This window comes from Hippopotamus amphibius, chromosome 5 (assembly GCF_030028045.1).
Source record: "Hippopotamus amphibius kiboko isolate mHipAmp2 chromosome 5, mHipAmp2.hap2, whole genome shotgun sequence".
Taxonomy (NCBI): Eukaryota; Metazoa; Chordata; class Mammalia; order Artiodactyla; family Hippopotamidae; genus Hippopotamus; species Hippopotamus amphibius.
The window spans coordinates 31,765,414-31,778,132 of NC_080190.1; the positions used below are offsets into that span (position 1 = coordinate 31,765,414).

The 12,719-nt window shown below is 54.2% G+C and overlaps 1 protein-coding gene across 2 annotated transcripts in view; it reads left to right on the top strand.

The window, feature by feature from the left end:
* The window catches only part of CRTAC1 (cartilage acidic protein 1), a 137,991-nt gene extending 125,826 nt beyond the window's left edge, over positions 1–12,165 (top strand). Inside the window, exons 12-15 of one of the 2 annotated variants that reach the window (XM_057737034.1) lie at positions 7,162–7,307; positions 8,640–8,682; positions 11,133–11,276; positions 11,730–11,874. In XM_057737034.1, coding sequence (XP_057593017.1) covers positions 7,162–7,307; positions 8,640–8,682; positions 11,133–11,276; positions 11,730–11,848 — 452 coding nt within the window. In that variant the 3' untranslated portion in view covers positions 11,849–11,874. Of the gene's footprint in view, positions 1–7,161; positions 7,308–8,639; positions 8,683–11,132; positions 11,277–11,729; positions 11,875–12,097 lie in introns of those variants that run through there. The other variant, XM_057737036.1, reaches the window with a different exon arrangement.
* Positions 12,166–12,719: the final 554 nt, after the last annotated feature.

The following is a 12,719-nucleotide window of genomic DNA, read 5'->3' on the forward strand; positions in this document are numbered from 1 at the left end:
CGTGTATTATGGGTCTTTGAGTCTCTTCTCTGGCCAGTATCTGTCCCCACGAGGAAGAGAACAGATCTGCTTCTTCACCTGGGCAGCTTCAGCCATGTTATTTTGTGAGATCACAGGGGACCAAACCCTCTCTGCCTCTTCACGACTGTCTGCCTCCCCTGATCAGGGTTACGGAGGCTGCTCCTGGTTGGGAGTCCCTGGCTGCCCTGACTGCCAATCCTTGGTGTTTTACAAGGCCGTGGGATTTGTTCTGGGCCTGAGCTCTGATTCAAACTGCTCCACGGGTCCCCTGCAGCCTCTGCTGTTCCTGGATCTCCCAGAGAGGCACGGAAGGAAGGCTGCCCTTGGAGACCGGCTGCAGTGGGTCAGCCTTGGGCCCAGCAGTGAGACTCTCTGAGGCCGCTCAGCAGGCAGCAGAGCCAGCAGTGGGGACACAGTGAGGGGTAGGTGAGTTCCATCCCTGCAGCTCCTTGGGCCCCACATCCGGAAGCATCTTCATGGATCTATCACAGTGCAGGCCTTTCTGATTGATGGAGGGGCCAGCAATGCGGCAGGAAGAGAGGGAGCCAGTGGGAAGGCCAGGTGGAAGGAAGGTTTGAGGGAAGAGAGAAAACAGTGGGGAGACAGACAGAGATGGGGCCCAGGGAAGATCAAGAGGCTCAGAGACACGTGGCAAAAAGACAGATGAAACAAAGAAATGCTTCCTGCCCTCTGGACTCACAGTCCTGTGAAAGAGGCAGATGGACACAGGAGCTCTTGTTGCAAGCAGATTTGGACATGCTGTCATACTGGCCCAGTGGCTGTGAGAGGACTGGGACAGGAGATATTCTCTCTGCTCTGAGCAGTTTTCCCAAGGAAGTAGGCCTTGAACTAGGTCTAGAAGGATGGTGGGAATCTGGCAGACATGGATGGGGACTGAGGAGAGCATCCAGGCGCTGGGCTGGCTTGAACAAAGGCCAGAGGTGGGAGTGTTTGCTGTGTCCACAGAGTAGGAAAGGTCTGGTAGGAGTGGAGTCTGGAAAGGGAGGCCAGGGCCAAACTGTCAGGGGGAGCCAGAGCCAGGCGGAGAGGGCAGGCAGAACAGAGGGGGCTTCAGATCCAGGAAAGCCAGAGCCAGGCTTTGCTATGGGAGGGCGGGGCCGTGAAGGTGCCCAGGAGCCACTCGCACAGGCAGCCTCCTGGCACCAGGAGCCCTGCAGAGAGAGCACCACTTGCAACTGTTTTTCGAAGGCTTTATTTTTTTTCAGACTGTAAGAATAATACATATTGATTAGAGGAAAATTAGAAAATATAACATCATAAAAAAAGAAAGTAAAAATAACCCATAATCTCGCCACTATGTTTGGAATATTAAGTGAAAAGAAAATGTTCTCACTTCACCTTCCCCAGTGTCATTTGATTCATTTAGTCACTACTTACTTACTGAACACGTATTATGTGTCACACACTAACTAGACAAAGATCCTTGCCACGGGTGACCTTACCTTCTAGTGGGAGCAGGAGACACATGTGGTACCTAATAAACATAACCAGGTAAATACATAAAATGTTAGAAGATGTTAAGTGCTATGAGAAAAGAAAATGCAGAACAAGTGAGGGGGTTAGGAATGCAGCCGGGAAGGGACAGGGAGCAGATTTAAATACAGTGTTCCGGGGTGGCCTCTTCCCAGTTCCGTCCTTTTGATGTGATTTTATTACATGCAGAATATACAGGAGCACATTTATAGGCAAATATGCCTTGGAATCTTTTTTAACAGAAATTATTATACTCTCCCTGTTATTCCCAAACTTGCTTTTTTTCTCTCTATCTCTTAACATATATCCTGGACATCATTCCAAGGCTGTACATAACTCCTTTGTTTTCCTTTAGTGCTGCACAGTATTTTATTGTGTGGCCACATTCATAATTTATTTAGCAAGTCCCCTATTGATGGACAGTTCAACAGTTTCCAATCCTGAGCAGTTTGTCTTGCGGTGTTTGGGGTGAGAAGGGGCAGGTCCAGGACAGGAATGAAGAAAGGGCTGCCTTGATGTCTGCATGACTAAGAAGGAGGCAGAGGGCTGCAGGAAGCCCCTCTTCCAGCACCCGCAACAGGGCCTTGCTCACCTCCTCTGACCCTGCTCCTTCCTCTCTCCAAAACCACCCCCTGCCTCCTCCTCCCGACTTTGCAGCAGGGTGTGGTGATCTGCTTGTCCGCGGACGTGTGTGGGTGCATCCGTGTGGCCCGAGGCAGCCAGCCTCCCAGGCACTTCTCTCGCCTGCGCCTGGCCAGCTCCTCTCTCACTGGCTGGAGAACTAACGCCTCCCAGCGCTGCAGGCCTTCGCTCGGTCAGCACTGGGAGCTGTGGTTAGAGGACTCAGCTTCTCAGACCCTCACGTGCACTCCCGAGGGTCCAGACTGCGTCGCATCACACAATAAAAACTCAGGGAACGCGCTGTGTCTCATTCCCCCGGGGATTCCCAGCAGAACGTTGCACAGGGCGCTCTCAGCCTCATCCTATAGAACCAGCCCACACACCCCAGCTCGGGGGAGCCCCTGGCCTCGTTCCACTGCCCCCTCCACCCTGCCCTGGCCTTCCCCTGCTCCTCCCAGGGCAGGTGGCCTGCCAGGCTTATACACAAGCATTTCTGCTCACAGTGCTTGTTGAGTGCCCTGCTGGACCCTGGCTGCTCTGAGCCGACCTCCCAGCCCCACACACCCACGCCACGTATCCCACACCCAGGCTCTCTGGTTCCGAGCTCGCAGAGGGCTGAGGCAGCGCTACCAAACCCAGCAAGTGAAAACAAGGGCCAATCATCTCCTTGCCCCCCCAGCGCCCCCCCAGGGGGCTTATTCCCTGGGCCAGCCCACCCCAGGCTTTGATGGCACCCCCATCCCCACACACACACCCCGCCTTCCTTTCAGCTGATTGTTCGCAAGTGACTCAGAGCTGCCTCCAAGCCGGCTGGTGCTCATTTAGGGAAGGAAAATTCAGTGGCCCACATAAAAATCGCTTTATTAAAGTGCAAAAATATTCCACCAACTGTATTCCCACCATCTGTTTTGCTTGTAATTCTTCCGAAAAGCGCAATTCTCTGTGCCTCCTTGGCCTTTGTCCTTTAAAAGCTGCCAAAGGCGACTCCCTGCTGCTCACGACCCAGCTCCCCACGACCCAGCTCCCCGACACACAGGCTGGGCAGTCTGGCCAGCTTAAAGGCTGCCCTTGCGCAGCGTCTGGGAGCTGGGCCCCCTCGCTTCTGCAGCTGTGTGAAGACTTGAGATTTCTGGGGCAGAGGGAACAGCCAGGCCTAGGGGTAGGAGCCTGAGTTCCAGTCCTAGCTCGGACACCTGCAGGTCACTGCACGTTGCCAAGCCTCAGGGTCTATTTCCAGGGAGTGGGGATAAACTCTCCCTCGCAGCGTAATTGGGAGGATTCAAGTCAGCCACAAGTACCCCCACTTCCCCGTCTCCTCTCCCAGCCACCCCACCTAACACACATGCTCATACCCTGATTCGCCCACTTTGAACTTCTCCCTGATCTTCAACACACACGCCCTTTTCATACCTCTATACTTTGCCTGTGCTGTACCCTCTGCCTGGAACGCCCCTTCCTTCGCTTCTCTGTCTCAGAAGCTCTTATTCCTGCTGCATCCTCCAACGTAATGACTTTTAACACCCGCCTCTCTCACCAAGTGGTACCAACACTATGGGTACACTTTCCCAGTTTATTACAACATAATCACTATGCTCATTGTCCCGATGGGGCTCAGCTCCTCCAGGGTGGGGCCTGGGTCTCTCTCCTTCCTGCTGAATCCCAGATCCTTGCACGATGCTTAGCCCGTGGTGGGCTGGTCACTGGGGTGGCGTGGGCAGCAGAACAAGATTTAGCAGGTACGGGCTTTGGGATCAGACATTCCCTCTCTGGGGAGCTGTGGGCAATTCCCTTCACCTCTCCAAGTCTCATGCCCCTCGACTCTCAAGTGGAAATTATAAAACCAGTACCTTCCCAAGGAGCTGCGTGAGGATCCAATGTCCTGATACTGAGCCACCTGGTAGTTTGGGGTGCATACCCTCTAGTATTATTGCCAATGAGCGAAAGCCCTTTGGGAACTGCGGGGCGCCTCCCACGTCTAAGAGATGATGAGGACAGGGATGCTGAGGGTCAAAATTGGCCGGGACAGGGCTCACATTCCAAGGAAGGACTGTCCTTCCTGGATGGGCTAGAGCTCCCATCTTACAGATGAAGAAACTGAGGATCCCCAAGTTGGCAAAACAATCAGTGGCAAAGGAGGGAGTCCTGCTGAGACGTGCTCTCCCTGTGGCTGACTTGTCTCCTCGTCCTGCCCCTCCCGGGGTCTGGAGGAGGGAGGAAGCAGGATTCAGATGCAGGATGTAAATTCCTGATTGCCTATGAATATTCGGCGAGCCTTCTGAGTTATTTGCGGCACTTCTGTCAGGCTGGAAAGTGTATTCACGGAGCTGTTCCGTTGGCTTAGATGAGAAACATTTGCTCTTCTTTGTCTCCTTTTTTTAATAGAAAAATGTTTACTTTTTACATCTGCCACTTAATTGGGGCACCGAACACCCTAAAAATGCCACATCGCTTGAACCTCAGGAGACTACTTCAAAACAGAAAAAGAGTGGGCAGTTGACACCCGCCTTCAATCCTATTTTCACCCCCTTCCCCAAAATGGATTATTGTGGAAGGAGGGAGCGGGGGAGTAGGGGCTTGTGAGAAATGTTTTCTGACTCAATAAAGCCGACCCCAGAACGCGTAAGGCCGGACCTGGAAGGGAAGTGTCTCCGTGGGAAGAGACGTTGCACCGCGTCTGCTGGGGGGGCTCCCTGCATCCTGCGTGGTGGGGGGGGGGGTGGTCTCGGCTCTGGGAGCCTCTCTCTGGTGCTGCTGCCCCATCGCGGCCACAGGGGCAGGGGCTTCTCACCTTTGACACTTCTGTAGGGTGGCCGCTGGTCCCTGCCCTCAGTAACTCAGGCGGCCCGAGGCTGGAAGGGAGGAAAAGAGAACCGAACACAGGGCGGCTCAGGAGGTAGACAATGTGGCTCTCAAGGTGCACCTTCCTCTGGAAGCCCTGGACTGACACCCTGGGACTCAGGGAGAAAGATGCAGCTGGTCCTTCCACGCCATGCTGTCTTAACTTCCGCCCTAGCGCAGACCCCTGCACAGAGGCATCTGTACATAGACTCCCCACAAAGTCTAGACACAGCGTCCACCCTTTTCTAAACTGTGGGAACCCCTTTCACACATGCAAATGTTTCACAGACCACCCTCGGCCCCCACGGTAGTAGCAGTCGTTGTAAAACCCATTGGTGGACAGTCATAACCAAAAACGGCTGTAAATTGGACACCACTTTTCAGTTTCATTTGTTTGCTAACAGTATCTATATGCATTAAGCGGAAAGTAGCGCACACATGTTGGTGACATCATTTTTCCAACCCACAAATGATGCTTGGGGGAGGGTATGGATTTGTGGATTCCTGAGCACCCGTCCACGTCTGGTCGGCCCTGGTGGGTGGCGATGAGGGGGCTGCAGCCTCCCTCCTACCTGTGCTGCGGCACTGCCCTCTTTCTCAGGTGACTGACTGGAGAAAGGCCCCTCCCAGCAGGAGAGGCCCAGCCCCCACTCCTCTCCGCCCCAATCCATCACCATTAGCCTGACCTTGTCTCAGTGACGGGCCTGTTGCCTTAAGCAGGGAGCTGGGGCTGGCTTTGATGATGCCTGAACACCGGACAAGTCTTTCCAACCTGTTTTCTGCCAGTGATGTAACGCGTTGCTTTAAGAATGTGTGCAGATGGGGACTTCCCTGGTGGCACAGTGGCCAATGCAGGGGACTCGGGTTCGATCCCTGGTCCAGGAAGATGCCACATGCCTCAGAGCAACTAAGCCCGTGCGCCACAATTCCTGAGCCTGCGCTCTAGAGCCCATGAGCCACAACTATTGAGCCCATGTGCCACAACCACTGAAGCCCACGTGCCTAGAGCCCGTGCTCCACAACAAGAGAAGCCACCACAGTGAGAAGCCCAAGCACCAGAAGGATGAGTAACCCCTGCTCTCCGCAACTAGAGAAAGCCCGTGTGCAGCAACGAAGATCCAATGCAGCCAATAAATTAATTAATTAATTAATTTAAAAAAAAAGAATGTGTGCAGATGGGCTCACCACGGTATTCTCTGAGCTCCACCACCGCTCGTTTTGTAAACATCTCAGCTTTATAGAATGGTCTTTCCCCTGTGTCCTCTGCCTTCTGGTTCTTTATCATCTCAGCTTTTATATAGAGCTTGGCTCAAATGCCTTCTCCCAAGAGCCTGTCCCTCACCACCCAGCCTAGAAAGGCCCCAGCCAACTCTTACTTCCTGTTTATCTCATTACCCTATTTTTGTTTTCTTCACGGAGCTTGTCAGTATCTGGCATTAGGTATTTGTTCATCTGTGTGCCTGTCTATCCCTACTAGAGTGGAAGCTCCCTGAAAACAGGGACATTCCCAGTGATTCATAGTCTGCCCCTAGCAGACTATAAATATCAATATGAATACAAGTGCAAATGAATGGGTCACACCCAAGATCACACGGCGGCGAGTCAGATGTAAAGCTGAGATTTGTCCCCAGGTCTCCCAGATGCCCACCCCGCAATGTATTCTTCCTAACATGCTTGGTAAGTGGTACAGACAAGATCTGAACCCAGGATTCCAAAGTCAACCTGTTTACCCCCAGGCTTTACTGTCTTCTCCAAAACAGCCTCTGCCCATTGGCCTTTCACTAGAATGTAAGTTCTAGTACTGCGCTGTCCGATATGGTAGCCACGAGCCATGTGTGGCCATTTAAATGTAAATTTGTTAAAATTAAATAGAATTTAAAATTCAGTCCCTTATCATGCCACTTCAAGTGCTCAGCAGCCCTGGATAGCAGCTACTGTAGCCGACAGAACAGATAGAGGACATCGCCATCACTGTGGAAGTTCTATTGGGTGGCGTTGTTCTAAAAGAGCAGGACCTCATCTGCCTTGTTCACTATTTCCCCAGCACTTAGAACAGCGTTCAATTCATATTTTTTGTTAGGTGAGTGAATGAATGAATGATGATACTTCTGCAGAGCATCCCTCCCACCCCCCCCCCCCGACCTCCCCCAAGCCCCATGGCTGATCCTTCCTCCTTTCATTCCACAGGGAAGGATGAAGCCAGCAGCGTGGAGGTGACATGGCCCGATGGCAAGATGGCCAGCCGGAACGTGGCCAGCACGGAGATGAACTCGGTGCTGGAGATTCCCTACCCCCAGGATGAGGACAAACTTCGGGACCCAGCCTCCCTGGAGGTGAGCAAAGGCATCTGGGCCTCAGAGCCAGAAAAAAAGGCTCCACCTACAACCCCATGGGCTGAAGCTGGATTCCCAGGAATCTGCAGACTTTGTTTCTAGAATGATGGAAATCCTCTTAGCAAAGGGCAGGCTTCATAGTGACCCCTCCATTTGTAGTTTGCACACCAGTATCACACCCACATCTCTTCTGCTCCTTGCATAAATCCTGGGGTATTGGAAGGGCAAGCATTTTTCACCCATTCTAAAGAGAAGGAAAACTAAGACCAAGAAAGAGAACCCACCTAAAGTGCACAGCCATTTGTGAGCAGAATTAAGAATTGGCCCCCGGTCTCCTGCTTCACTTCTGGCTCTTTCCAAGGCTCTGGCAAAGCCTCCTATTGCTTCTGAGGGTGGGCCAGGGCCTCTGGGGCTCCTGGGGGAAGAGCTCTGGACCACTCTCTGGAGAGGATCACGCTGTTGCGGATAACAGGAGGCCACTTAAACTCACATGGAAGGGGAGACTTCCAGGGAAGCTTCTAGAGGAGCTCCCAAAATGCAAGGGAAGCTCAGGGTGAGAGCCATGGTAGCTCGGTGGCCCCAGGAGCTCAAGGACCTTTGTCATTAGTGCACTGGATCTCACCAGCACCCCATCATTTGTCAGTTCCAACCGTCGACATTTTCTGTCTTGTGTAAAGTGTTCTGTTTCGAGTCCCGGCCACCACCCCTCCAGCCTCCAGGCTGCTGTCTCTGAGACCCCCACATAGACATAGCAAAGCCCCCACAGCCTGGAGTGACCAAGCTCCAAAATCTCTGCCTCCACCTCACTTAGTTCAAATTCTAGCTGCAAAGCCTTTGAGTCACTCCTCCTGCTGGGAGGGCCACCTCCTGTCCAGCCAGGCCGGCCCAGAGGTGCAGGGCTGGCCTGGCTGCAGGCACCTACCCCTGTGAGTGGGGAAGGTGCTCAGAGAAGGGGGTGTGTGTGGGGAGGGGGCAGACACCTCGAAAAGCTTTTCCACCCTTCTTTACACTTTGCCTTCCTGAGGCCCAGCCCGCCTCAGGGTGATGCCACGGGAGGGACAGACTCTTGTTAGGTGTCACGGCGCAGGCATGTGGGTCCCATGGGAGGGGAATGAACACGAGTTTGTGCCCGGTCTGTCCTCGGCCTTCCCCCCAGTTTCCTATTCTCAATGCAAGGGAATCCTGGCAGGAAGGGGCTCTCCCCGGTGCAGAGCTAAGAGCAGCCCTCATCCTGGGGTCAGGGTGACAGCTGCTCTGTGGCTGTGACTAGCAGGGGACCTGAGGTAGGACCTTCTCAACTCACCAGTGTCTCCGCTTCTGCTTACCTTGCAGTGCGGCCAAGGATTCTCCCAGCAGGAAAATGGCCATTGCATGGGTAAGTTGCCTGCAGGTACCAGGGGACAAGGCAGAGGCCAGAATCTCACTGGGGCATGTTAGCCTGGGCCCCTGACAAGGCTCAGGTTGCAAACATGGGACAGAAGGGTGAGGAAGGGAATGCGTGGTTTGTCCCTGGGGCTTCAGATGCCAAAACACATCCCAGGTGACTCTGCAAGGTGGGAGAGATGGTAGTGACCAGCAGGCGGAATCACTGCAGCTCTGGGCACTGGCAGTGCTTCCCTGCCGTGAACACAGAGAGAATGCGCGTGGGGAAGAGACCCACAGCCGCCTGGACAGAGCTTACCGGGAGGCCCGGCTCCCGGAGGGGTGTGGTGGCTGGGCTGGGCACGCATCCTCCATCCAGCAGAGCAGCAAGCAAGGGGCTGGCGGGCAAGGGTGGGCGTGGCCGGGGACGCTGCAGCAAACCAGGCTGTGGGTGTGGTCGCAGCACGAAAGGGAGATTGCAGTCATGTGCAGTATTGAGGGGCAGGTAACTGCAGCACTGCCAGACTCTGTAAGGCAGCTCTGTGAGGGTCCAGGGACCTTCTAAAAGTCCCCTGAGGGCTTGGAATGGGAAAGGGGCAACCTACAGGCTCAGCACCCAGAAGCCCTTCAACCCAATGTCTTCCATCCCAGTGACCAGCAATGAGGGGTCAGGCCAAAGCCTGCACCTGCCCTTACACACTCAGGCAGCATTCTTCCCAAGTCCCCTCGGCAGACATGCATCAGCCCCAGGTGAATGGGTTTGCTACTGAGATGCAAGAGTAAACAGGACAAAAAAAAAAAGAGAGAGAGAGAGAGAGAGTAAACAGGACAGCCACAGTGCCTGCCGTCTTGGAGCTTAGAGCCAGTGGAAGGGGCCCACAAGTAAAGAGCGATGACCACACAGCCTGGGCGGGGCTGGGGTGGGGGAGGGGTGGGGGAGGGGGCTGCAGAGGCACAAAGGTGGGCCCCTAAACCAGTTTAGGGAGGGCCCAAGAAGGCGTCCCAGAAAGTAAGGTCTGATCTGAGACCTGAGGGATGATGAGAAGCTTGCCAGGCAGAGGGGAGAAAGTGTTCCAGCGGAGGGTGCTACGTGGGCAAAGGACCACAGGTGAGACGTGGAGGAGGATGGCTTGAAGGGTGGCTTGAGGAGGAAATTAGTCCCCTCCTCTCTTCATGTCCCCACCGTGGCCACTCTAAACAGATGGTGCACGAATACAGGAATTCCAGCATCCTCCCTGTGTGCTGGGAAGACCCTGTGAGATCCCCAGTGCAGCTGCCTCTTTCTTCCACCGTCGAGCAGACATCTGTGTGCCTCCTACACAGCACCCGACGTGGGGTGCTGGGGGTGCAGGCCAAGCACCTGCCCTGGAGGGGTGTTCCTCCGAGTCTGGGATACAGACCACAAACATGTGACCTGAAAGCTGGACCCTTTAAGCAAGAACACTTTAAGCAAGTGCTCTCTGAAGACTCCTATAGATGGCGTGGACAGGGAGGGGACTTTGAGCTGCGACCTGAAGCTTGAGAGGTGTCCGGCACAGAAAGAGTGGAGGGAGGAGCTTTCCCTGCAGAGGGAAGAGCGGGAGCAAAGACCATGAGGCAGGAAAAAGGCTTGGTGTGTCAAAGGGACGGGAAGGAGGCTGATGTGCCGGAGAGGATGGATGAGCCAGACACCAAGTCAAGGAGAGTCTTGAGTCCCCAGTAAGGGGTCTGGACTTTGCTCTCTGGGCCCTTTGCAGTTAAGCAGGAGAGTGGCATGATGTGGTTCACATTTTCAAAGGATCACCCGGCTGCTGAATGCAGATAGGATTGGAGGGAGTGAGGGAAGCCAAGAGACCAGGCGGGAGGCAGCTGCAGAAATCCAGGCAAGAGCTGCTGGTGGCTGGGGACAGGCTTGTGGCAGAGGAGTGAGAAGGAGGTGGTCAGACGGCAGAGGTACTGTGGGGACGGAACTGACAGGGTCTGTTGTTACATTGCCTGCAGAGGTAAGGAGACCGGAGGACTCGGGGATCACTCCCATGTCTGCTTGAGCAGCTGAGTGACTGACGGTGGCGTTGATTGAGTGGGGAAGGTGGGAACAGGGGGCAGAAGAGGCTTGAGGGCTGGGGGGATCTAAGTTCCATTTGAACCTGGTAAGTTTGAGATGCATGGTAGACAAATTCACAAGTCTGGAGTCCCAGGGAGAGGTCGTAACTGGAGATAGAAGGTCTGGAATCTTCCATATATGAAGGGACCACCTAGAGAAAGTGTGGTAGATAGAAGAGAAGACCCAGGACCAAGCCTGATTGCCCCCCACATGTGGAGGTCAAGTACAGGAGGAGCCAGCCAAGGGGACCGGAGCAAGCAGGTTGAGGCCTGGAGAGAAGGGACGTGCCCAGGGTCACGGTGGGGGAGGGGTGGGCAGCGGCCCCTGAGCAAGGAGCCCCTGCCCACGGCCCCCAGTGCATGGCTCCCCTCGCCTTTCAGACACCAACGAGTGCATCCAGTTCCCATTCGTGTGCCCTCGAGACAAGCCCGTGTGTGTCAACACGTACGGAAGCTACAGGTGCCGGACCAACAAGAGATGCAGTCGGGGCTACGAGCCCAATGAGGACGGCACAGCCTGTGTGGGTGAGTGCGGCCCTGGCCACGGTCCAGCAGCAAAGGGAATTTGCCTTCCCCTGGGGCGCTCTGGTCGAGATGCCCAGCCCCTGCCTTCCCCGGACTGGGGGCAGTCTCCCGAGACACTCAGGGGGTCTCCAGGGAAGACCATGGCAGAGGCTTGGAGAAGCCCCACCACGACTGCCATCCTCTCAAGGGCCCCTGGCCTGCTGTGTCCTGGCCAGAGGCTATCACTCTTCTTGTTTCTCCCCTTCTCACACTTCCTAAAACTAATGTTCCTACCTTAAGGTCAGCCCACCTTTCCTACCTGGGATATAGACGAGCTGCTACGACTCACCTTTGTCTGAATTTCTGAACTGGCATTTGTCTTCTTCCTCCCAAACGCTTCCCCCACCCCCACCCTACTCCCACCCCCTTTCTCTTTTTCCCATTTTCTGTCTCTCCGCCCCATCCTTTTTGCAGCTCAAGTGGCCTTTTTAGGTGGGTATCCTTCTGCCGCCTTTAGACTCTCTGAGCCTCTCTCTCGGGCCTCATCTCTTTCTCTAGGCCTTGGACTTTGCCTTCAGTTATATGCACTTTAAATTCCGTCAATAAAGGAAAAAAAAAAAAAACTAAAAACTAACAACCTTTGTGGAAAACTAAATCTCTCCCGCTGCCTGTCTCTCTCTCCACGCCCAGTAGATTCTGCTGCGTGCTCCCTCTGAATGGACAGCGGGGGTGGCCATCTTTGAAAAGGGAAGTTTGGGAGATACTGATATTTGTGTCACCTTAATTGTCTGTGAAGCCTTTCTTTGCATGTCTTCTGAGAACATGTTTTTTACCCCATCCAGCCTCCCTCACTCCTTCAGAAGAATCAAGATAGTCCTGTCTTTTCTGTATCCTCCAGTGTCATGAGCGGCTTATTTTGCCCTTAACAAAGATGGCTCCCAGGCGGGTGCTTGCTCGGTTGATTATGTGTCCCTTGCCTGCTGGCTTGGCCTGTGCTGTTTCTGCTCTGCGGGCCCTGACGGCCTGTGGTAGAGAAAGCCATATTGGGATTGGTGGTTGTGATGGGAGGGGGAAAGGGTGCCCCTTTGGGACTCTTGAGAAAAATGTTTGAACTTGCTAAGTCTTCCAGCCTCTTTCTGGAGAAATCATGCCAATAAACTCTCTGCCGGATATCAGTGTCTAGCTGATGAAAAAAAATTGTGTCAGAGGCAAGTAGAGCTGGCTGGAATTCAGAATCAGCAGCAGCCCTTCCATTACATGGCCCTTGGAAAACAACTCATGAAATAGAGAACGTGTCTGCCTGGGCACGAGCAGTGGTTGGGTTTGTGCACCAGTGTTCCCATGGGCGGGACTGGGGTTTGGACCAGGTGGGGGATGTGGGTGAGCAAAGCACAGACGTGGAGAGACCGCTCTGGGGAAGTCACTCCTCCACTCTGGGCCTCCGTTTCCCTCATCTAAATGACA